This window comes from Dromiciops gliroides, chromosome 2, assembly GCF_019393635.1.
Source record: "Dromiciops gliroides isolate mDroGli1 chromosome 2, mDroGli1.pri, whole genome shotgun sequence".
Classification (NCBI taxonomy): domain Eukaryota; kingdom Metazoa; phylum Chordata; class Mammalia; order Microbiotheria; family Microbiotheriidae; genus Dromiciops; species Dromiciops gliroides.
Genome location: NC_057862.1, coordinates 81,913,186 through 81,939,656, shown reverse-complemented (window position 1 = coordinate 81,939,656; position 26,471 = coordinate 81,913,186). Strand labels below are relative to the sequence as shown.

At 37.7% G+C, this 26,471-nt stretch overlaps 1 protein-coding gene across 2 annotated transcripts in view; it reads left to right on the top strand.

The window, feature by feature from the left end:
- BTAF1 (B-TFIID TATA-box binding protein associated factor 1) overlaps positions 1-26,471 on the top strand; it is a 130,310-nt gene that overhangs the window by 5,773 nt on the left and 98,066 nt on the right. For both annotated transcript variants that reach the window (XM_043984760.1, XM_043984758.1), the window contains exon 2: positions 25,726-25,849. In XM_043984760.1, coding sequence (XP_043840695.1) covers positions 25,726-25,849 — 124 coding nt within the window. The remainder of the gene's footprint in view (positions 1-25,725; positions 25,850-26,471) is intronic.

Genomic DNA, 26,471 nt, shown 5'->3' with positions numbered 1-26,471 from the left:
GTGCCTGGCCTAATAGAGAGGAAACTGCATAGTATTTTCATTTTTTAAAATTAAAGATATCTAGAAATCTTTTCTGTTATATCTATATTATCAAGGAATGAAAATACTAATTTGTTAGTGGTTTCCCAAGGATTCTTCTTGTTTTAATGACTTTGATAATTTCACCATAATTTAGGCACTGTGAAAAATTCTAGTGTTTTTCAGCAAATTTTTCCGAATCTGACTCTAGTAATTCCTTGGAAGCAAAAATTTTCACATAATAAAAACCAAGTAAATTTTGTCATCTTCTTTGCTAAACATTTTTGCAATATTTTAAAGTATCAACAATGCAACTGGCAATTATGAACCATATACAGTAACATTTCATTTATCTATAAATGAATATAGCTCTGTAACCTTTCTCCCTCGAGCTCTTCCACAATAAAGCTGTCTTGGACACTGTGGGGTAGAGGTGTATTTAAAAGCCAGTACCAGTTTAGGAAAGTGATGAGTGTGTGTCTGGGCATAAGTATCTTTTTGGTTCTGTTCCAAAACCAAATATGAGTGATTTTTAGATTGTTCTGTCTTTAACCTGTTCTCATATGAGAGTTGACTACTGTTGCATGGTTTTTAACCCTCTGTTTAGTATGAACCCAGTTGTTTTCTTCAGCATCCATTTCTTTGTTTTCTGTTTTGGTAGGGATTGTGTCAGTTTTCTGCTTCTAAGAAAAAATCAGTCCTTGACATCTTTAATTCTGCATTCATTCTCCCTACTCCCCTCTCCCATTCTTCTTTGTGGGGTCACAAAGCAACGTTTATGTGTTAGAATTCTTCTAATTTTAAGTTTCCTTATATCCAGATTATCTACTATGTCAGATATGAATGATAGTTCAGCATTATTTTAAATATGTTGAATAACTGTATCTGTGACAACAATGCATTCAGAATTTTTCTTCGATGCATGCATGTTGAAGAAAGATTGCTTCCATGACATTTGTGACTTTATTGTTTTTGTTTTTGTTTTTTAATTTTAAATTTACCCAAGTAGTAAAAATTTGTGTGCTCTTGAGAACATTTTTAAAATATCCTTTTTCAATTTGTGGTGACTTAGTTGTTTTAGAAACCATTATGTAGGTTTATGAAATAATCACATATTTGTTGAAATTTTGAGTGATGTAATTAACCGAGAACAAATTTCAGTGACAACTAGGTCTGTATTTCTATTAGAATAACTATTGGGGAGTGGTATAAAAGGCTGTTGCATATGCCCTTGGGCAGTGCTTTCTTAGGAGCACTAATCGGACTACTGTGGTGGCATTTTAGAGAATTGTTCTTTTTGAACTGGGGTATTTTTTTCCTGTGAAGGGAGCTTTCCAGATGTGGAGCGGTACTAGCTGATCCTCCTGTGAAACTTTGGGAAGAGAGGGTCATCGTTTTTGCATGGAAGCAAAGGTTGCTTGTGCTTACTGGACATAGTCCCTTCAGGAAGGAAGGAAGGAAGCAAGCAAGCATTCATAAAGCAGCCACTATGTTCTAGGCACTGCACTACTTTGCAAATGTTATCTCATTTGATCTTCATAAAAATCCTGGAATGTAGGTGCTTGCTGTCTCTATGTTCAGGGCTCAGCAATTCTAATCTATTATAGAGCTCAAAAGAAGGAGAATGAATTTCTTTTAAAGGTCTAAGACTGAAAAGATTTGCCTGTAGAGAAAAAGATTCAACCTTGTAAATTGAACTTTTCCTAGGTTCCTTTTTCTTGTTTGAGTTTTAATCCCACTGGGTAGCCTCTTTGTATCTTTAGCTTTCCTCTTTTCTCATTCTGCACTATTTTCCCTTGCACTTCAAAAAGCTTTTCATTTTAAATCACATGCCTAAAGCTTGGCTGTGCTAGCAGAAGATATAAACCCATGGAACCAGTCTTTGTGTTGTATGATATATTGTCCTGTGTTTCTCTGGAAAACTGTCAGAGAAACAAATTTATTCTGAGAATGGTAACTAGTTTATAAACTGTTTGAAGTCACGTCTTACCCTTTTGTACACACTGTTTCACCTAGGATGGCAGTTTGTGGCCCAGTAAATAGAATACTGGGAGACCTGCAGTCAAATACTACCTCAGACACTTCCTAGCCATGTTACCCTGGGTAAGTCACTTGACCTCTGCTTGCTTCAATTTCCTCAGCTGTAAAATGAGGATTATGGTAGCACTATCTCAAGGGATTGTTGTGAGGATCAAATGAGATAATATCTGTTTAAAAAAAAAGTTTAGCTCAGTGCTTGGCACATCATGGGCACTATGTAAATTATTATTTCCTTCCCTCACTGCTTTGTCACATAGTAGGTGCTTACTGAGTTCTTGGTTGATAAATAGCAATCTGAACATTTCTTACCTAGTTTTGTAATTTCTCTTGTTTCTGTCCTTTATCAGAGTATTTTTGAAATAATCATAAATTTATACTTATGTCTTAAGTGGTACTTATTTCATTTGAAGTAGACCAGATGATGGGCAGCTAGGTGGCATAGTGCCTGACCTGAGGTCAGGAAGACTCATCTTCCTGAATTCAAATCTAACCTCAGACATTTATTAACTATGTGATCGTGTGCAAGTCACTTAACCCTGTTTGCCTCAGTTTCCTCATCTGTAAAATGAGCTATGGAAGGAAATGGCAAATCACTCCAGTATCTTTGCCCAGAAAACCCCAAATGGTATCAGGAAAAGTTGCACACAACTAAAAACAACCGAACAACAATAGACCAGACGATATCAGCATAATAGAATTCATAACCAGTGAAGATTGACTGTTTTATTGAGTCATACAAATTGTCTTTTTCTAATTTTAGTACCTTTCATTTGATTTCACATCTATTACTCTTTCCACCCCCCCCCCCCCATATGTCTATCATTCTTCAAGAAAAATGGCACTCTTCCTGCTTATTTTATCAGAGAGTAGGTTTAGCCAAAAGGGGCTTCTTGGTAAGTACTATATTCCCTCAGTCAGTCTTCCTTTTAACATTTCCTTTATCTTCCGACCTTCCTTCAGATACTCCCACCAGGGTCCCTTTATGACCACCCTCCAAAATAACACTGATCCTGTCCCACGGCCAGATGCCCATTTTCCTTCCTTTCCACTTCCCACTGGGTGTGGTCCAGTCTTGATGCTAAACCTATTTACCCCACTGAACCCCCCTCCTTGGCAGTTTTTCCTTGGGGCAGTAGTCTGAGTACTCTCTTGTTAAGTCCTAGTTCTCTTGTTTTTCCTTTTCTTCCATCTCTTTGGTGACCTTATCTGTTTTTTGTTTTTGGTGGACCACCAAAAAGGACGTAGAGCCAGAAGATTTGGAAAAAGTTTCTCAGAAATGTCCTTCCTCACTTCCTCTATCCAGTATGACAAATAAGACCACTAGCTATGTGCAGCATACAGGGAAGAATTCAGGCTTGGGTCAAGACAGAGGAGTAAACAGATTTACCACATTCTGGACAGCTGGTTAGTGGAGGGGAACAGGGTAACAGGAATTAGTATTGAGTTGCAATGCTGTGTAGAAATATGAGGCAGGGAGGGACTATGTGGCTATAGGACAAGATCAGAAGGCAGTCCATTGGTTGAAATCCAACTTAAGCTATTCAAGTTAACCTAAGGGGAAGGATCCTTGAAAGGGTACAATGTTTACTCTATATAGGCCAACCAAATTCATTCCTTTGATGTTTGGGATTCTAAAATACTGCCATGAATTGGTCAGTTTACCTTTTAAAATACTTGGCAAAAGTTCTTTTACCTTATTGACTTCCTTTGTGCTAGCTGGCATAGATGTAAGATGGTTTTGTTTCTTACAGGAAACAAGGATTTGCTAAATACCCTGTAGCATGTCATTTTATTACTTACATTTCTTTTTATCTTTAATTTAAATGCTTTTTTACATATGGGAGATGCTAGTTCAGTCAGCATTGTTTTGAGACACAGTTCTATGGGCTGTCAAGAGCATAGGGGTGCTTCTTCTCTCAAGGGATTTACAATTGAGGATATAGATAGGAACACTTGGAAAGGTAAATAATAATAGGAAAATAAAAATTCAATGGGAGAGAATTCTACATTAGGAGGATCTTTAGCAAATCATTCTCTGTCTTGTGCCCTAGATTTTCATCTGTAGAATGAGGGAGTTGACTAAATGATCTGAGTTCTTTTCTAATCTAATATTACTGTAGTAACAAAAACTATCACAAGGCATTTGTGTTATGTCTTCCTAAACAATAGGAAAGGCAGCTGCTATAGCCAGGATAATTTAAAAGCTGAGAAGATCTTCACTGTGGAACAATCATAGTGGTCTTCACAGAGTGGGAAAGAGCCTTTATTATCAGATGTGAAGGAGTTCGGTTTTAACTTGTAGGCAGTGAGAAGCCATTAAAGGTGTCTGAACAAGATCACTTACCAAGCATTTATGATGCCATACTATGTACCAGTAACTATCCCAGGCATACAAAGACAAAAATGAAATAGCAGCTGCCCTCCAGAAACAATATGGATACAACCAAAAGGGTATTTTAGAAAGATTAATTTGCTTACAAGTCTGTGAGATGTTTTAAGTGACATTTCCAATCAACACTAATTTGCCTCAAAATCTGGAAAGCCTTTAGGAAGTGATTTGTGTGGGCCTGTTTCTTTTCTTTCTTTTTTTTAAAGGAAGAAGTAGTTATTTGGAGGTTAGAACTTATACCTTCTTTTTCTTGCGATAATTTTCATATGTCAAGCAGAGATATTCAAGAGTACTTTATTGTTAATTCTTTTCAAACATAGCTACTACATCTAAATAGTTGAAACAGCCCCCCAAAGGACTTTAGTTGTGAAAATTAACATGTCACTTGAATCTGATTTTACTCCTTTATTCCACATTTTCCCTCCTCTGCCCTCCAAACAAATATTATCTTAGAGCAGGTTGGAGGGTTGTGTATGATTGGAGGAGAGGAGCAGTCACACTCCTTTTCCTGGGTGCTGGTGGATATGTTTGGGCTTTTTGGCAGATCCTTTCTCTTTTTCCTCCTCTGCTGTTTCTCTAAGTCATAGCCCTGGTGCAAAAACTGATTCATGGGAGGAGTGAAGGACATAAGATATTAAATACAGGTGTTTTAAATAGTTGAATTAGACTTTGAAATATGAAGTATTGAAAAAAAAGGAGGATTTCCAGTATTCATTATGACTGTCAGAGGTATTGTATTCCATATTTACATTATAATGCAGATTTTCCATTAAAAAACAAAGCCTTGATAGCAGACTAAAAATTAGAGCTGCTAAATTATTTAGGGTGGTGGAAAGAAAACTCAAGAATACCCTTTGAACATTTTAATTTGATCTAAATTTTTTTTTAATTTACTTTTGATGAATGGGATAGACATGTCATTTTTTCATAAACATATTATGATTTCCTATGTTCCTACCTTCATTGAAATTTTCCATTTCATGTGTATTTAAATATATATATGTGTGTGTGTGTGTATATGTGTATGTGTATATGTATATATATATATATATACATATATACATATATATATTTCAGGGACCACCTTTTTGTAAATACTGCCTTCTTTGCATATTCTTCCCTTATGGATCCTTCCTTTTTCTTAGAAACCTTTTATTGCTTAAAAAGGGAAGCACTTGAGTATGTGCACCTTGTATTTAGTAATAGGTGATGAAATTTATTCAATGAATGCATGTTTGCTGTTTAATATTTTTACCTCTGCAAAAGAAACAGAAAGACAAGATTAACTTTTGGCTAAGGCTCAAATCTGGGAATTTGCTTACCTTCCCTCTCTTTTCCTGTGAAGTATTTGAAGGCCAGATTCAGCTATTATTCATTAAATCCTATCTAGCATAGGCTAGGCCTGCTGTTTGCCTTATGTGTTCACCCAATAATGCTTAAAACCACTGATTGCCCAGTCTGTTAGGTGCCTACTGTGTGCAAAGTGCTGTGTCTGGTGCTAGGAGATGGGGATACAAAATAATAAAGACATGGTGCTTTTCACACAAATAAAGTCATATCTAAACAACTGGAAAAATATTAATTGCTCATGGGTAGGTCAAGCCAATATAATAAAAATGACAATCCTACCTAAATTAATTAATTAGTTTAATGCTATACCAGGGCATCAAAAATATTGTATAGATCTAGAAAAAAAATAATAAAATTCATCTAGAAGAAAAAGTTCAAGGATATCAAGGGACTAAAAAAAAAAAGCGAAAGAAGGTGGTCTTAGCAGTGCCAGATCCCAAACTGTATTATAAAGCAGTAATTATCAAAACAATCTGGTACTGGCTAAGAAATAGAGAAATGGATCACTGGAATAGAATAGGCACAAATTATACTATAGTAAATGACTGTAGTAATCTAGTATATGATAAACCTAAAGATATAAGCTTTTGGAACAAAAACTCATTTACAAAAACTACTGGGAAAACAGCAAAACACTATGGTGGAAAGTAGGTATAGACCAACATCTCACACCATATACTAAAATAAAGTGTGATACCATAAGCAAATTAAGAGAACATGGAATTGTTTATCTGTCAGATTTATGGACAGAGGAAGAGTTTAGGACCAAAGAAGATATAAGGAGCAATACAAAATGCAATATAGATGATTTTGATTATATAAAAGTAAAAAGGTTTTGCACAAACAAAACTAATATAACTAAGATTATAAGGGAAGCAGAAAACTAGGAATTTTTGAAACAAATATATCTGATAAAGGCCTCATTTCTCAAATATGTAGAGAACTGAGTCAAATTTATAAAAATACAAGTCATTCCTCAAATGATAAATTGTCAAAGGATATGAATAGGCAGTTTTCAGACAAAGAAATCAAAGCTTTCTATAGTCATGTGAAAAAATGCTTTAGATCACTATTGATCAGAGAAATGCAAATTAAAACAACTCTGAGGTATCACCTCACACCTATCAGAGTGGCAAATATAGCAAAAAAGGAAAATATTGGATGTTGGAGGGGATGTGAGAAAACTGGGACACTAAATCCACTGTTGGTGGAGTTGTGAAAAGATCCAACCATTCTGGAGAGCAATTTGGAATTATGTCCAAAGGGCTATAAAACTGTGCATACCCTTTGATTCAGCAATACCTCTGCTAGGTTTATATCCCAAGACATCCCCGAAAAAGACCTATTTGTACAAAAATTTCTAGCAGCTCTTTTTGTGGTGGCTAAGAATCAGAAATCAAAGGAATGCCCATCATTTGGGGAATGGTTAAAACAAGCTGTGGTGTATGGTTGTGATGAAATATTATTGTGCTATAAGAAATGACAAGCAAGATGATTTCAGAGAGACCTGAAAAGACTTATGTGAACTGATGGAAAATGAAGTGAGCAGGACCAGGAGAATATTGTGCATAGTGACAGCAATATTATTTGATGAAGAACTGAATGACTTAACTATTCTTAGCAATACAGTGATCTAAGACAATCCCAAAGGACTAATGATGACGCACATTATCCATCTCCAAAGAAAGAACTGATATTGAATATAGACTGAAGCATGCTATTTTTAATTTTCTTTCATTTTTTTCTCAAGTTTTTTTTATACAAAATGACTAATATGATAATGTTTTGCATAATTGCACATGTATAACCAAATCTGATTACTTACTGCCTCAGGAAGGGGGGGGGAAGGGGAGGGAGAGAAGGAGGGACAGAATTTGAAACTTAAAACATTAAATAAAAATGTTTATTATTTAAAAAAAAAAGATATAGTGGGGGCAGCTAGGTGGTGCAGTGGATAAAGCACCGGCCCTGGATTCAGGAGGACCTGAGTTCAAATCCAAACTCAGACACTTGACACTTACTAGATTCGTGACCCTGGGCAAGTCACTTAACCCTCCCCCCCCCTCCTCCCCCCAAAAAAGACATGGTACTGCCTTCATGCAGTTTACTCTCAGAGGTGGGGAATGGGGGTAGGACATTTAGACATTAAAATTTACAATAAACAACAAAAAGATACTAAAGTGCAGAATCAAACATAAGGGCATAATAGAGGTACAAAGTACTTTGAAAGGTCAGGAGAAGGAAAGATAGTTTTCCTCTGGGGATTTGGAAGATTTATGGAGGAAATAACATTTGATCTGGGCCTTGGGATGGGTAGGATTTAAAAAGTCAAGGTTGAGGAGGAGGGTATCCTAGTGAATAGTTATTGAGGCAGGAAAATACTGGATGTGTACAAGACATATTGAGAACATATAGTCTAATTTGGCTAGATTAGTATAGCATCTTTGTATCAGTAGTGTAAAAGTGGAGATGTACTAGATTGGAGACAGCTTTGAATATCAGGTCAAAGAGTTTATTTGGCAGGAAAAAAGATTTTGGATGATTTTGAGTGCAGGAAACATTAGTACTGTGTATGAGAGATTAATCAGGTAGTAGTGGATTCCTGCCCTAGAATTGGAGGCCAGATTTAAGAGTCTATTGTATTGACCTGGGGCTGTATCTGCATAAAGGTGAGGGTTGAAGCCATGGTCATAGGTGACATTTTTGAAAGAGAAAACAACTGAGAAGTAGAGGGTCAAAAACAGAAACTTGGAGAAGACTATTTGGAAGGTACCCCCATCTTCCCAGTCACCCAGGATTACAACATAGATATTCTCAACTCCTCACTCTCTCTTATCCCACTTTATGCATTCAGTGGTCAAGTCCTGTCATTTCTACCTTTATAACCTCTCATATACACTTCTTCCTTGTCTTCTTTAACACTGCTACTCCTTTTATCTAAGTTTTCAACTCATGCTTGGATTATTGCAGTAGCCTTCTAGTTGGTCACCCTACATCGTCTTTCCCCACACCAATCAAACTTCCATTCAGCTATCAAATTGATGTTCTCAAAGTATAGATCTGACCATATCAACCCTCATGCAGTCAACTCCAGTGGCTCCCTATTAACTACAGGATTAAATACAAAATCTGTTTGGCTTTTAAAGTCTTTCATAATGTAGGGGCCAAATTTAATATGGGGAGAGTTAATTGGGTGGCTCTCCGCAATATTGGGGTTCAGAAAATAATGAGGGACCTCTAGATCCAAAGTTTCCTCCCTTTCGAACTGCCTTTTTAGTTATTTCTCCCAGGCCAATAAGAAAGGAGTTTAGCAGCCTCTTTTCCACAAACAAATCATATTTTATTAATGGGAATAAAACACACAGCAAAGGTGAAATTAATTAAGCCAATGACAAGGGAATAGGGAAAGAGGAAAATGGATAAGCTCCCTGGCTCTGGCAAAGGCTAACACAATCCCCAAACTTGCTCAGCTAATTCAAAAAGCCAGACTTGTTTGTATTAACTCACTACCTGGGGTTCGTAGTTTCAATAGGAAACAACTGTGCAGCCTCTCAGCAGTCTCCTCCTGGAAGCTCACCAACAGGAAAAGACCAGCTCCCCTCAGGGAGCGTTCCCTTTTCTACTTTTACTCTCCCTCCCCCAAAAGGGAAGTCCTTCAAGCTGGATGTCAGAGTGGTTCCCCTGCTGATATCAGCAGCATACGTCACTCAGGGCAGGCCAGGTGTGACCCATATCCAAACATCCCTAGCTGGTTCCCAAGCAGTACTGGATCATTCAGGTGGGACCCCTGGGCATCTACCAAATTCCATTATTACAATAACTTGACCCTTTTCTGTCTAAGCCAGTGATTTGTGTTTGGCTATAGGGATATCTTTGATGACTTTTAAAAGAAAGATTTATGAAAAGCGATGTGACTAAAATCTAGCTTGCAAATGAATAAAGAAGGAATGAAGTACAGGTATCTGGAGTGGTAACTTTTTAGGGGGGGTCTTTTACATTTTTGTCATTATGTATATTGTTTTCTTTGTTCTGCTTACTTCACAGCATGATTTCCTATAGATTGATCTTCCTGTGTTTCTGTATTCTTCATATTCATTGTTTCTTAGTAGTATCCCATTACATAGTTGTACCACTTTGTTTTTCTATTCTTCAATTGATGGGCATATACTTTGTATCCAGTTCATTGTTACTGCAAAAAAAATGTTACTATAAATATTTTAATGCATCTTTTTATCATTAACTTGTGGGGTTTTGCTTGGCAAGGAGATCACCGGTTCATAGATTGTGGACGTTTTGGTCACTTTCTTAATGTAATTCTGTCTGGGGGAGAGCTGATAGTTCTTAGGTATACCTCAATAAAGGATTACACTCTTGAATACAGTCCAATTAAAATTAAAGTCTTTTATTTGTGGCTAGGAACATAGTGGGAAATCAAAGATTTCACCCCTCTGGGAGGAGGGCTTTAGAATCATTCTCCTCCAAACCAGAACAGAGGGAGGGCAGAAACTTTTATAGAGGATAGTTGGGTTGTCCACCTGAAAACTGGAAAGTTCTCTTTTGGGGTGGGATGGGAAAAGCTTGGATAATTGTCATATTCCTGAGAGCTGAGAGGGATTTTTAAAAAATGATGGTCATGATCTTTGGGGTTATCTCAGTCTTCCTCAGGTAGTAGCCATACCTAATTGACTTTCCTGCTATAGAATTTCATCTCCCCTTATTCCTTCCATATGTCTGTCTTGATATCTAGTTGGTTAGTCTAAACTTTAATAGTCCCTTGATTCCTTGATATGTCTGTCCTGTTATCTGGTCATCTTTGGTTTTGCTTCTCACAGGAGAACTTCTGAGTTATCCTAAGGCCCATGTCAGTTCCATATTGCTTTCTAGAATTGTTGGACCAATGAACAATTCCACCAACAGTATATTAGTGTGCATAACTTTCCACATACCCTGAAGCATTCACAGTTTCTAATTTTTTTCATCTTTGCAAATTTGCTGTGTGTGGTGAAACCTTAGAGGTGTTTTGTCTTGATTTTTTTTATACACCTGATTCTTAATAGTTGTCTTTTGAGAACTGTTCATATGTTTTGTTTTGTTTTGAGTGAGGCAATGGGGGTTAAGTGACTTCCCCAAGGTCACAGAGCTAGTACGTGTCAAGTGTCTGAGGTCGGGTTTGAACTCAGATCCTCCTGAATCCAGGGCCAGTGCTTTATCCATTGCACCACCTAGCTGCACCCAAGGAGTTTAATTTTTGAAAGGAAGGAGAAATGGGACTGTAGTTTATTGAGGAAGAAGGGCCGAGAGATGGATTTCTGTTAGCTTTAAATCTTGAGAACTGAGCATATTTGTAGGCAGATGAAAGGAACTAGTGAAAAAGGAATATACATGGGGGAAGAAGGAAAGGAGAGTAGGCAGCTTCGTAGTGAAGTAAGGCTAGAACACTGGTTCTGGAGCCTGAGTTCCTGAGTTCAAGTTCAGCCTCAGACACTACTAGCTGTGTCACCTTAGCCAAGTCACTTAACTTCTATTTGCCTCTGTTTCCTCAACTTCAAATTGAGAATAATAGTAGCACTTAGCTCCCAGGGTTGTTGTGAGGATCAAATGAAATAATATCTGTAAAAGCGCTTAACATAATGCCTGGCACAGTTGCTTTATTGATATTGTCGTCATCATCATCACTAGACAGGGAGATGAAGCTTGAGAGATAGGCTCTAGGTGATTAGTGTGTTTGAGGAAACATCAGCATGTATATTGAAGTAATATACTAGGTTCATACTGTGGAAAAAAATCCTAGTGATAATTTTTTTTTCTTCTTTTTTTTTTTTTTAAGGCAATGGGGGTTAAGTGACTTGCCCAGGGTCACACAGCTAGTAAGTGTCAAGTGTCTGAGGCCGGATTTGAACTCAGGTACTCCTGAATCCAGGGCCGGCGCCATCTAGCTGCCCCAACCTAGTGATAATTTTAAATGCATTGTTTATGGTTGGATACATTTCCTTATGTGGTATTATTAGAAATCATTGGTTTTCAGGTCATTTGTTGGTGCATACATCAACCTTCAGCCAGGTTCTTTCTTTCTTATATCTTTCCCTTGTCATCATCAAGATTAAAGAGTTTTGAGTCCAGGACGCTATTCTGGGCCGTCTTGTGTCCACTGTACATTCTTTCTTTATGATTCCATCAGCTTCTGCAGGTTCTGCATATCTCTATGCAGATGACTTCCAAATATTCAGTCCTCACTCCTCTCTTGAGATCTGTTCCCAAGTCTTCAGTTGCCTTTTAATCATCTCAAACGCCACGTGTCTAAAACAGATCTTATAAATCCCTATTTTTATCAAGAGCATAATCATTCTTCCATTCACTCAGATTCACATAACTATCTAGGACTCAGCCTCAATCTTTTAATCTTTCTCACCTGTCATAAATAGTCACCTAGTCTTATTAATTCTATCTCTGAAACAATTCTTTCATTTGTGCCCTCTCCTCCACTCACACAAATTAAAACAACTCTGAGGTACCACCTGACACCTATTAGATTGGCTAATATGACAAAAAAGGAAAATAATAAATGTTGGAGAAGCTGTGGAGAAATTGGAACACTAATGCATTGTTGGTGGAACTGTGAACTGATCCAGACATTCTGGAGAGTGATTTGGGGCTATGCCCAGGGGCCTATGGAGCTGTGCATACCCTTTGACCCAGCAATGCCACTATTAGGTCTTTTTCCCAAGGAGATCATAAAAAAGAGAAAAGGACCCACATGTACAAAAATATTTATGGCTACTCTTTTTGTGGTGGCGAAGAATTGGAAATTGAGGGGATGCCCATCAATTGAGGAATGGTTGAATGGGTTGTGGTATGTGAGTGTGGTGGAATACTGTTGTGCTGTAAGAAACAATGAGCAGGCAGATTTCAGGGAAGCCTGGAGGGATCTGTGTGGACTGGTGCTGAGTGAGATGAGCAGAACCAGGAAGGAGAACATTGTACACAGTATCAGCAACATTGTGTGTTGATCAACTGTGATAGACTTCACTCTTCTCAGCAATATAGTGGTCCGGGATAGTTCCAAAGGACTCATGATGGAGAATGCTCTCCAAATCCAGGAAAAAAACAACAAACACACACTATGGAATCTAGATCAGATTGAACCATACTATTTCTAATTTTTGTTGTTGTTGTTTTTCTTTTTTGAAGTTTTTCCTTTTTGCTCTGATTCTTCTTGCACAGCATGACTAATGCAGAAATATGTTTAATGTGATTGTTACATATATAGCCTATATTGGATTGCTCACTGTCTGTGGGGGGGGGGGAGGGAGGGAGGGAGAAAAAATTGAAACTAGAAATCTTATAGAAACAAATGTTGAAAACTCTCTCTACATGTAACTGGAAAATAATAAAATACTTTTATGGAAAAATAAAAAATAAAACATAGCCATCCCAATTTGTTTTCATCATCACATATCTTAGCAAAACTATTGTAAGAGCCTCCTAATTGGTTCCTTACATCTAGCCTTTCCCCAGTCTTACCAATACATCCTCTACACAGCTGCCAAACTGATCATCCCAAAACATAGATCTCACAATATTATGCTCCTGCTCAAGAAATTTCAGTGGATCCCTATATTAGCTTCTAATAACCACTCTTTTGTTTGACATTTAAAGGCCTTCACACTCAGGCTTCAGCCTTTCTTTCTACCCTCATCGCACATCATTCTTGTTCACTAATGTTCTAGACATACTGATCTACTTGCTGGTTCCTGAATACAACATAGTGCCTTCCATCTTCATGGCTTGATACAGACTATCTATCCTTCATGCCTAGAAAGATCTACCTCCTCACTTCTGCATCTTGGAAACCCTAGGTTTAGCTTAAGTACTAGCTTAAATAAGAGGCTTTTCCTAATTGCTTTCCAGCAGCAGTAGCCTGCCAGTTGGTCTGCTTACCACAAATCTCTCCCAACTGTAATCCATCTTCATTCAGCTGCCAAAGTGATTTTCTTAGAGCATGGGTCCAATGATATCACCCCTTTTCTTCCTCCTTATTCAGTAAACTCCAATGACTCCTTATCATCTCCAAGATCAAAGCCTCTGGCATTCAAACCCCTTTATAACCTAGCCCTCCCCTGCCTTTCCAGCCTTTTTATACCTTACCACCACCACTACCCCTCCCAACATATTCTTCAATCCAGTAACATTGAACTCCCAGTTGTTCCTCACACAAGACACTATTTGCATTTGTCTATCCTGTTAGATTGTGAGCTCTTTGAGGGCAGTGACTCTCTTTTGCCTCTCTTTGTATTGCAGAGTTTAGCACAATACTTAGCATATAGTATAAGGTCCTTGATAATAAATGCTTATTAACTGACTAATCCTTAAGGTGTTAGCCTGCCATCCCTCTCCTCTTTCCCTTTACTTTCTATTTATTTTTTTTTGTTTACTTATTTGTATACTCCCCATTGACATTCCTCTACAGTCTTTTCAATGTTGGCTCCTTGAACATAGGGATTATATTCATTTTTGTCTTTGTATCCCAAATGACTTGCACATAGTAAATGCTGTCTAAATACTTGCTGAATTGAATTTTCAATTTGAGTTTGAAGAAAGGCCCTGTGGTAAATCGCACTTAAGAACTTTCTGAGACCCAGTGCTGGGAGATGTTTAAAAAAACAATTTTATTTACATTCTTGAATGGACTTACCCCCCCCCCCCCCATCCATCCAGTTAGCAATTTCATCGTGGATCTCAGATGTCTCATGTAACTGTCAGGTCTCTGGAACCACTTTCCTTGGGGCAGTCTGGAAGATGTCTTCAGGCATTTCTCTGGTAGATCCACTTTCTCATCAATAAAATTATAACATGAGTGCCCCTCCCATATTGTTTACAGCTTTATCCAATTCTATCTCTAAGAAACATTAACAGCATGCCCAAGGATTATGTTACCTTGATACCTGCAGGCTATATCAGTTTGACCAACCATTCTTCAAAAGTTCTTACTTGTTTAAGACGTAATCCTCACATAAAACTTAGGTTACAGAATACTTCCATAAGAAAATGATCACAAATGAACTTACATAAAAGTCAACTTCAATTGTAAACAGTTAATTTCAAAACAGTACATGTCAAATAAAATAAACCAGGTTTGCATGCTCTACAGACAGGTGTTATCTCCACACTACATAATAAAACTTAACAAAATATTCTATAAGTTACTCTCTTCTATTTTTCTTGAAACAAATTTGAGGTGCTTCTGATTCAGTTTTAAAATGCATAAAAACTCCCAAGCCTCCCTACCCACCCAAAAAGGATCCCATAAGTTATAGCCATATACCCTTCTTCAATACAAGACAATTAAGAATAGAACTTTCATCTTTGTTTCATCACTTTTTGCATCATCTGCCTAATTATCCTCAGGCCATTATGAGAAATTAAAGAATCTGATATAGCTGGTAACAGGTGGGCAAGGCCAAATTCAACATTGTAGCCATCTTGACATCTGAGATGATTATGGGGGTTACCATAAAAGAACAAAAGTTGCCAAGCCTCATGGAAGCCAGTGCAATATGTGGAAGGGAAACTGAGTCAGGCTTAATCAGATCCATGGTATCGAGATGTTCATGGCATCAGGCATATAGGAGGGGGGAATCGAAGCCAGGGTAGGAGATGGCATAGCCAGGCATCCAGTGCTATATGTGTGTGGAAATGAAACCAAAAGAATCCGACTAAAGCTCTTGCCATTGACGGTTCTCTTGGCCTTTCCCAAAGCAGTGCAATACCTAAACTTTGTGCGTCTCTCCCTTCCTGTGACAGTTCAGTACCTCCTCTTGTCTTTCCATGGATAGTTGGCACCTTGGCTGCTCAGATTTGATAACTCAGAATAAAGGCAATTAATGTCATAAAATGGTAAATTCCCCATATCCAGTCTCATGGATTTAACAACTGAGGATAATGCTGATAGCAAAAAATGTGAATTAAGTTTGTACACTCAGAATATAATATACAATATACAGTAATTCCAAATAATAATTACAAATATATAACTTCCATGAATGCATTAATAAGTAAAATCACATCACCTTGAGAATCAATGTAAGCTGTCCATGAATCCCTTATTATAATACTTCTAGAATTAATTTACACTTGTCATGGCAATCAGTTTACCAAGGAAATACTTTATATAATTTGATCCAGACTTAATATTGTATTATGAAACCAAGACCATCTTGCATTGGTTAAATAGAACAAAATACACATGGAAGAATAAACGACAATGAAATTCAAACTGGCTTAAAACACAATCTTAAAAGAATGAAAATTTCTATGAATAACATGTAACACTTTCTAAATATTGCCATAAAATAATTATAACTAGCCAGTTACATAATAATAATTAGTAACATATTAATGCATAATTTCCATCCATCAACAATTTACCAATTAAAACATAGACTCACAGTAAACAGATCATATTTTACAAAATATCTTTTGAGCACAAAAATACTTAAGTAATTCTTTTGAATATGTTCTCATCAGAACAATCATATAAACCTTTTAAATACATTTTCAGAATCACCAACCGAGTTGTCCTGGGATTACAATAGGTTTCTGATTTCTGTTCAGTAATCTGATGTTCCTAAAGGTTTTTTTTTTTTTTTCGCTATTACATAAGTGATAAGTTCTACAAACTCAATGAATACCATATTATCTGGAATTGGGACAATTTCTCCAGGAAGTGTGACAATGAAAGATTCCCCAGCAATACAGAAATATCAGATGAACTAAGACCAATAGGAAAAGCCATAAATAAAATGTAACCTGAACCAAAATACGCTGTATAAATTAAAAGTGGAGATCTCAGGATTTAAAGTGGAATCCTCAAACATTTAAAAATGATTTCTCACAAAAGTTGCAAACTAAACAATTTTTTTCTTACACAATTCTCCCTCAAATTTCAGAACTTTCATACCAATTTTAAATTTCATCTTATTACCAGTTATAGTTTTTAAATTATCCCTTCTATTATTTCCCATTATCCCTCCTTGCAGGGTAGGAATGAAAACCCTTTCGCAAATCATAGTGTATCAACTCCAACAACTAAATCCTCATAAGTCCTTTAGAGTTACCAAACAGGAGCAGATTATGTAACAACAAAAACTAACTCTATGCCTTCTTGAAAGAAAGTGAAAAATCATTATAATTGAATCCATAAATTTTCCATTGCACTAGAACTTAAAATTTTCTCATGTATACCAAATCAAAAATCATCTAATTTCCCAAATTTACTTAGACTCTAAAAAGTCAGTAAAATAAGAACTTTTAGCAGGAAAGTCATATATTAACCTTGTCAAATAAGAATCATAAGTACTAAGGATACCAATAAATTCAGATTAAAACAGCAAGATCCCTCTCATAGCCCAGTGCAGCAATTTAGATGCTCTAATAACAAACTTCCACTTTTCTTACTCTTATGTCATAAGAGTTATAAGGACACGCCAAGTCTAAGAATGACACTCAAATATGTACCAAATCACTGGATCCAGAATCATATAAGAAAAAATCAATAGCATCAGAATGAAATAATTGTTATGGGCCCAGGGCACCCCAGAAGTTCTCTGGGGCACATCAAAGAACCTTCTCCTTGAGAAACTAACCCAAAGGACAGGTACACCAAAAGAGATAAGTGGAACCAGATCGACTGAGCTATTTTCGAGACTTCCACCCTTCATTCTAGTCTCCCTCAACCCTGGGGAGATAAGATTAGGTGTGGCTGCTTCCTTTGTGTCCTGAGGAGATGGCTTCAGAGATCTGCAGCTACCCCTCACCCAACTCCTCCAGCCACCACCAGTGGGGGATGGTCCTCCCTTACTAAAGGAACTTTCCACAGTCAGATGGTCACCCCCATCAGTGCTCTATAAAAGTACCTGCCAATCTCCTACTGGAGGAGATTGGTATCTCAGAGCCATGCTCTGTGCCATGCCTTCTCTCCATGAGAAGTCCAAGGATTTCTTTCATGGTTTCCCTTCCCTTCTCCTTCCCTTCCTCACCCCCAAAATAAACGACCATCTTGTTCTAACTGCTTTTGTGTGCAAGAGAGTGTAATTCTTGAAAGAGGAATTCCTAAGGACCCCTAACCCCCTACCCCATTTTCCCCATGACATTTTTGGCGCCCAATGACATAATGTTCTAATAACTTGTAAGTCTTTTAATTCTCTTATATGTTATTAATAAATCAAACCCCAACATAGTGGTATATACATGCACAAATGATCTTATTTTTAAGGTAACTTCTTATAAGGAGAAATATAATAATCTCCCCTGGGCCTGCTCCTCAAATAGAGGAAGTATATCAGGCCATTTCAAATGAGTCTCTTGACATAAATTTCCAGTCAAAATCTGAATCTCTCCACTCATGTAGTCTACCTGTCCAGAGGATAGAGGTGGATAAGGAGTATAAAATTTTAGTATAACTCCTAAATTTACATAGACTTCTAGAAGGTTTTGTAAAATAAGAACTTTTATCTGAATCAATATCTAGGGACAATTTCTTAATTATTATGGACACAAAAGCTGCAGTGAAAGCTTTCAGTTAATCAATAAAATCAAACAGTATTTAGGATATCTAACCTTTGGCAAAATTATAAAACCACTTTACAATGTTTCAAGTAGAAGATATGTTAGAGGGTGACCACCATATTTTACCTTCCTTTGGTAGGAATACTAAATACACAATGCAACTTAAAGATCTTTATCAAACCTTTTTTTTAACAATTACTGGATTTTCCAACACCCAGTAATTATCACTTTTAAAATTCACTTAACAATATTTCAGCCCCCAAAATAGGAGATTTAAGATCTCCACAAAAAGAAATAAATGCAGTAAACATATTAGATCTTTCTTTCTTGATCTCTTTTCTTCTCCCTGTCTCATTTCATCAGCTCCCATAAGATCAGTTATCATCTCATTTGATCCTCCCCCGCAGGGTTACAATCTATGAGCAGACACTGGCTAGTCAATCAGGGCAGCATCCCTGCCCCTCCATGTGGATTTTCTTATGGGAACTTCCTGTGGGAAGTTCTTTGAAAAGGCCTATATTTAAATTAACCCCCACCTGTGGACATCCCCCTCTCAAGCACCTCTTTCTATTCTTCCTGCTGAATCTGAATTCACCTCTCAGACACTGAAGTTCCCCAGACAGTTTCAATTAACTTTTTTGGGGGGTTTCTGGGCAATGAGGGTTAAGTGACTTGCCCTAGCTCATACAGTTAGTAAGTGTCAAGTGTCTGAGGCCGAATTTGAACTCAGGTCCTCCTGACTCTAAGGTCGGTTCTCTATCCACTGCACCACCTAGCTGCCCCCAGTTTCAATTAACTTTGAGGGGTGGGGCCCACATTCCTCACAAGCCCCAAAGTGGTAAAGCTTTGGTGAGGAATAGAAGTAGCTATATTTACTCTTTAATTTTCTCATGCGCTTCTTTCTTTCGTTTTTCTCATGTGCCTTTGATTTTACTTTTCTTTTCCTACCATGTGTATTTTTTTTTCTCAAACTCAAAAGATATGATATTTCTCAAAATTAATTTCAGTTCTCTTTCATAGATGGGAAAGAATACTCTTGGGGGGGGCAGTCAACTCAACAAGCATTTATTAAGCACCCACTATGTAACAGGCATTTTTGTTTTAGAATTGGGGATATAAACAAAACCAAAAAACTGTCCCTACTCTCAAGAAGCTCACAGTCTAATGGGAGACAAAATGCAAACAATCTTGTATAAAAAAGATTATATATATATATATATATATATATATATATATATATATATATATATATATATATATATATATATATATATATATGATAAATTAGAAATAATTACAGAGTCAAGGCACTTGCATTGGAATACACTTCCTGCAGAAGATATGATTTTAGTTGGAGCTTGAAAGAAGACAGAGGAGCTAGAAAGCAGAGATTAGGTGGAAGAGAATTCAGGCATGTGGGCTAACCAGTGAAAATGCACTGAGTCAGATGGACTGTCTTGTTGAGGATCAGCAAGGAATCCAGGTTTATTGGATTGCAGAGTATGAGGGGAATGAGAGTGAGAAAGTAAGGCACTGGAAGACTGGAAATGTATGTAGGTCATGTCATGTAGGTCAGGTCATGAAGGTGATTTAAAAAAAAAAAGCCAAACTGGGGGCGGCTAGATGGTGCAGTGGATAGAGCACCGGCCCTGGAGTCAGGAGTACCTGAGTTCAAATCCGGCCTCAGACACTTAACACTTACTAGCTGTGTGACCCTGGGCAAGTTACTTAACCCCAATTGCCTCACTAAAAAAAAAAAAAAAGCCAAACTGGATTTTATATTTGATCCTAGAAGTGACAGGGAGTCACTGGAGTTTATTAAGTAGGGGAGTGACATGGTCAGGCCTGAAAATCATCAAACAGAACCCGTAATTCCATTTCATTTGGAAAAAAAAAGTTGAAGTAGCTGTAAAAGAACTATGAAAGGAAAAAATACTTCTGGTGCTGGCGAATTTTCAGGAGAATTTTATTAAATTTTATACAAAAAATAACTACATGCTCAAAAGTTGAGAAACTACTAAATTCCTTTTATGAAGCAAATATTGTACTAATGTCTAAATGAGAGAATGACAAAGCAAAGGGAACTATTATCGATGAACATAAATTGGAAATTTTAAAATAAAATCCTAACAAAAAGGATTACAACAGTAGGGTTAGGGTTAGGGTTAGGGTTAGGGTTAGGGTTAGGGTTAGGGTATTCTAGGGCTCATGCCAATTGCATTGTTAGTAGTATCACTCAGTTTCTTTGTTCCTAGAAACCTAGTGCTAAATGTTGCTGAACATAGTCATACAACTAGTCTACTACAATTTATACTATCTAATGTTGACTGGGTCCTCACTATACATAGTAGTTCTGTTTCTCCTTCCTAGTTGACTGTCAGATTCCTCAGGGAGTTTGTTCCAAACCTTCTCTTCAAGACATTTATATGACTCTTTATCCTCTGTTCTAGTCTAAGAAATCTGGCCAAATCCAATCCCCATTAATTATCTCCACCCTCCAGCTATTTTCAATCTGTTTATCTACTCTTTCCTTTGTTCTTGCCTACAAACATACCCAGATGTCCCCTATCCTTAAAAAAGCAAAAACCCAAAACTCCTTTACTTGATACTGTCTTTTCCTCAAACCATCATCCTATATCTCATCCTTTTTAAACAAAACTAGAAAAAGCCATCTTCTCCTATTGCCTCTTCACCTCCTATTCATTTCTTATTCTAACTTCTGATCCCACTCACTGCTCAACTAAAACTGCTCTCACCAAGATTACCACTAAATTCTTAATTGTCAAACCCAGTGACCTTTTTCTAGTCCTTATCCTTCTTAACCTTTCTATAGCACCTATTCTCTAGAATTTTGTGACACTGCTTTGTTAATTTTCTTCCTCCCTTTATGACTTATTCCCCTGAGTCCTTTTTTTTTTGGGGGGGGGGGGACAGGGACAGGGCAGTGAAGGTTAAGTGATTTGCCCAGGGCCACACAGCTGGTAAGTGTCAAGTGCCTGAGGCCGGATTTGCACTCCTGAATCCAGGGCTGGTGCTTTATCCACTGGGCCACCTAGCTGCCTTTTCTGAGTCTTAATCATTTTTATGCTAATGATAACCAGATTTATATATCCAACACTAATCTCCTGAATTCTAGTTTTACATCACTGTCTATTGGATATTTCAGACCAAAATGTCCTAGAGGTATCTCAGATTCAATATGTCCAAAATATAATTCATTATCTTTTCCCCAGAACTAGCCAACTTACTTTTTTTTTTCCTTGCAACAAACATTTATTTTTTCCAGTTACATGTAAGGGTAGCTTTCAACATTCATTTTCATAAGATTTAGAGTTCCAAAGTTTTCTCCCTCCCTCCCTTTCTTCCCCCCCCTCCACAAGATATCAACCAGGTTATATATGTACAGTCCACAAGTGCTCTTTTTATTAGTTCTTTCTATGGGGGTGGATAATATGCTTTATCATTAGTCTCTTGGGATTGTCTGGGATCATTGTATTGCTGAGAGTAGTTGTCATTCACAATTGCTCATCAAAACAATATTGCTGTCACTATGTACAATGTCCTCCCATTTCTGCTCACTTCACTATACATCAGTTCATGTCTTTCCACATTTTTCTGGTATCATCCTGTTTGTCATTTCCTACAGCACAATACCATTCCACTACAATCATATACCACAGCTTCTTCTGTCATTAATATTCCCTTGATTCCCAGTTCTTAGCCACCACAAAAAGTTGCTATAAATATTTTTTATACAAATTTTCCCCCTTTTCTCTTTTTCACGATGACTATTGTTAACTGTTTCCCACCACCCTATTCTCTTCCCCATGATATTTGCTTTGTTATCTATCTTCTTTCACCCTATCCCTCTTCAAAAGGGATTTTCTTCTGTCTGTACCTTCTCCCACTCTGCCCTCCCTTCTTTTGCCCCTCTTTCTTTATCCCCTTCCCCTCCTACTTTCCTACAAGGTTAGATAGATTACTCTACCCAATTGAGTGTGTATGTTATTCCCTCCTTGAGTCAATTCTAATGAGATTGAGGTATTTGAGTCAATTCTGATGAGTGTTAGGCTCATTTTACTGCCCAGATTAAATAGATTACTCCACCCAGTTGGGTGTGTGTGTGTGTGTGTGTTAGTCCCTTTTTGAGGCAGCTCTGATGAATTTAAGGTCTTTGAGCCTATTTTGATGAGTGTAAAATTCATTTACTGCCCTGCTCCTCCCCATCTCTTTCCCCATTCCATAAGCCCTTTCCTGTTTCTTTCATGTGGGATTTCACCCCATGCTACCTCAGCCCTTCTCCCTCCCCCAGTGCATTCCAGTCACCCCTCAATTTAACCCTAAAGATGTCATCATGGGGCAGCTAGGTGACACAGTGGACAAAGCATCCACCCTGGACCCAGGGGGATCTCAGCCAAAACCCATCCTCAGACACAAGACAGTCACCCACTGTATGAGCCCAGGTATATCCCCCAACTCCAATTTTTTACAGTTCTCTAGGGTCTTGTATTTAAAAGTCAAATTTGCCATTCAGTTCAGGTCTTTTCATCACGAATACCTTGAAAGTCCTCTTTCATTGAAGTCCCATTTTTTCCTCTGAAAGATTATAATCAGCTTTGCTGAATATGTGATTCTTGGTTGTAATCCCAATTCCTTTGCACTCTGGAATATCATATTCCTTGCCCTCTAGTCCTTTAATATAGAAGCTGCTAGATCTTGTGGTATCCTGACTGGGGCTCCACAATACTTGAACTATTTCTTTTTGGCAGATTGCAATATTTTCTCCTTGACCTGAGAGCTCTGGAATTTGGCTATAATATTCCTAGGAGTTTTCCTTTTGGGATCTCTTTCAGGAGGTGATCAGTGGATTCTTTCAATTTCTATTTACCTTCTGCTTCTAGAATATCAGGGAAATTTTCCCTGACATTTTCTTGGAAGATGATGTCTAAGCTTTTTCTCCTTGATCATGGTTTTCAGGTAGACCAATAATTTTCAAATTATCTCTCCTGGACCTATTTTCCAGGTCAGCAGTTTTTCCAAGAAGATATTTCAGCTGTCTATTTTTTTTTCATTCGTTTGGATTTGCTTTATTGTGTCTTGGTTTCTCATAAATCACTAGCTTCCATTTGTTCCATCCTAATTCTTACACAATTATTTTCATCAAGGAGCTTTTGTATCTCCTTTTCCATTTGGCCAATTTGGCTTTTCAAGCTGTTGACTTTTTTCTCATGTCTTTCCTGCATCATCCTCATTTCTCTTTCCATTTTTTCCTCTACCTCTCTAACTTTATCTTCAAAGTCCTTTTTGAGTGTTTCTATGGCCTGAGACCAATTCATATTTTTCTTGGAAGCTTTAGATATAGGGGCCCTGATGTTGACATCTTCCTCTGAGGGTGCCCCTTGGTCTTCCTTGTTACTGAAGAAACTTTCTATGGTCCTTACCTTTCTCTGTCTGCTCCTCTTGCCTTTCTTTTACTTGATTTTTAGCTCCTTAAAGTGGGGCACTGTTTTCCATTCTGCAGTATCCCAAGCTTCAGGAGGTCCCAGGTGGTATGATTTAAGGAGGATCAGGTTCTTCACTCTCCTGGCCTGTTCCCTGGTCCATAGATGACCCCAGACCAACTTGATAATCAATCAGCTTTGTGTGTTGTGGTTGTCAGCCTCGACAAGCCTGTGCCCCTCCCCCACCTGGGCCACTGCTACTCAAGCCTACCTCCTGGTTCCTAGTAGGGGTGAAAAACCCAAGTTCTGCCTCAGCACCAGCATAGTACCCTGTAATCTCCCCCCTGCCAAAGGCTCAGCCCTCTCACCAGACTGTGAGCTTAGTTCCAGACAACACTGGTACTTTAGCTGATTCAGAGGCTCTGAGGAGTCTTTCTCTGGAGAGGCCTTCCTGGGACTGGATCTGTGTCAGGGTGACTGTGGGGTTGGGCTTGACTCCTGTCTCAGCACAGCAGCTCCCTCCTTCTGACCTTCCAAGCTGTCCTTGGTTGGAAGATGATTTCAGCACATTCTTCTGTGGGTTTTGCTCACTAGCCAACTTTCTAACTTTCTTGTGAGGTTAATACCATTGTTCAAGTCACTCAGGTGTGTACCTTGGGCATCATCCTCTCACTCATTACACATATCTGAATCATTGCCAGATCTGGTCATTTCTTTATGTCCTCCTTTCTTTACTTAAAGAGCTTGTGCATAACTTTGTTACCTGCAGCCTGGACCATTGCCTCTTTTTTTTTTTTTTTTTTTTGGTGAGGCAATTGGGGTTAAGTGACTTGCCCAGGGTCACACAGCTAGTAAGTGTTAAGTGTCTGAGGCCGGATTTGAACTCAGGTCCTCCTGAATCCAGGGCCAGTGCTTTATCCACTGCACCACCTAGCTGCCCCTGGACCATTGCCTCTTAATCGATCCCCCTTCTTCTGGTTTCTTTCCACTCTCTTCTTTAGAAGTGATTTTCCTAAGGTGCAGGCCTGACTACATCACATATCTCCCTCATTAACAAATTTTCCTACTGGGGTTTTTAATTTTTTGTGTGTCATCGACCCCCTTTGGCAGTTTGAAGCCTGTGGTCTCTTTGCAGTCCAGTGTAATTGATGGGTTGTTTTTTTTCCCTTCCAGAATAATGTTTTTAAATGCATAAAATAAATGCACCACCAAGGGAACCAATTAAATTAAAATACAGTTAACAAAATAAAAAAAAAATCACACACAAGTTCATAGACCCCAGATTAAGAACCTGTGCCCTAGGATCAAATAAAAACACCTGTTTGTTATTTAAAGCCCTCAACAAACCTTCCTGTTTTCTACTTTTCCTTCCTTATTACTTATTACTCTTCCTCATGTACACTGTGGTCCAGCCACACTGATCTTCTTTCTGTTCCTCATATGCTACACTCCATCTTCAGTCTTTGCAACTTTGTGCTGTTCTGGAATGTGCTTCATCTTCATCTCCCCTTCATATAATCCCTGATTCCCCTCAAACTTTAACTCAACTGCCACTGAAAAGCTTTTCTTGATCTCTGTCCATCTCTTCTTTGTGTCTGTTTTTATCTCTTTTTGCATACATATCTATATTATATGTACATGTTATCTCCCATGATAGAATGTAAACTCCTTGGACAGAGTGACTTTCACCTTATTGCATTCACAGCATCTAGCCCAATGGCTGGCACTTAGTAAGTATTTGGTGATTGATAGTCAACCAGCAAGCACTGTAGATCACTTATATAACTGTTAAGATGTTTTCTGCTATAGACTACTGCTTTCAATAATTGGGAGGGATTTGAAATGATTGAAGGGATCCTTTCAAAACTTTGGGGTACTATGTATTATGATGATGATGATAATTGTTATTTTTAATCATTTTAGGCTTGATCGTCTTTTTATCTTATTGGATACTGGCACCACTCCAGTAACAAGAAAAGCAGCTGCTCAGCAACTTGGGGAAGTGGTGAAACTCCATCCCCATGAACTAAATAATCTTTTATCTAAAGTAAGAATTTTTTTCTTAACATGATTCTAGATACTTGCTCATGGGTAGGAAAGTGAAATGAATATAAAGTTAGATTGATCTGCCTTGTGTCATTTTTAGTCCCATTTCCTAACATACACTAAATGTTTTAATATGTTTCTCTGAATATTTTTATATCCATCTTTTTTCTCACTGCCTTTTAAGGTATGTTAGCTCCACTTTGTATACCACAAGACTCAAAACACTATACTCCATTGGTAGAGATATATTGTAGGGTTTAGTTATTTAGAGAGATTGACAGCTAGATGCTGAACCCTTCATTTGCTGCATCAATTGGAATCTGACCCAATTTGTTAATGAACTGAGTGGTTACTCTGGTTTTCAGTGGTCTGACTGGTTGGTAGTGGATAGTAATTATATCATAGTTTTCTGTCTCCAAGTGATTTGAATACTCATGAGCAGTGGTTGAAAAATTGACTTTCTTACTAGCAAAGCTTTTTTGTTGTTGTTTGTTTTTTTGCCTTGTTTTTTCTGATATTTGGTAACCTGTGTCTTCATTCCAAGTGATGAGCCTTTGTTTTTACTAAACCTTCTGAATCCTGTGGGCAGAGGTTCAGAAAGAATGGAGAATTGGGCTACAGTG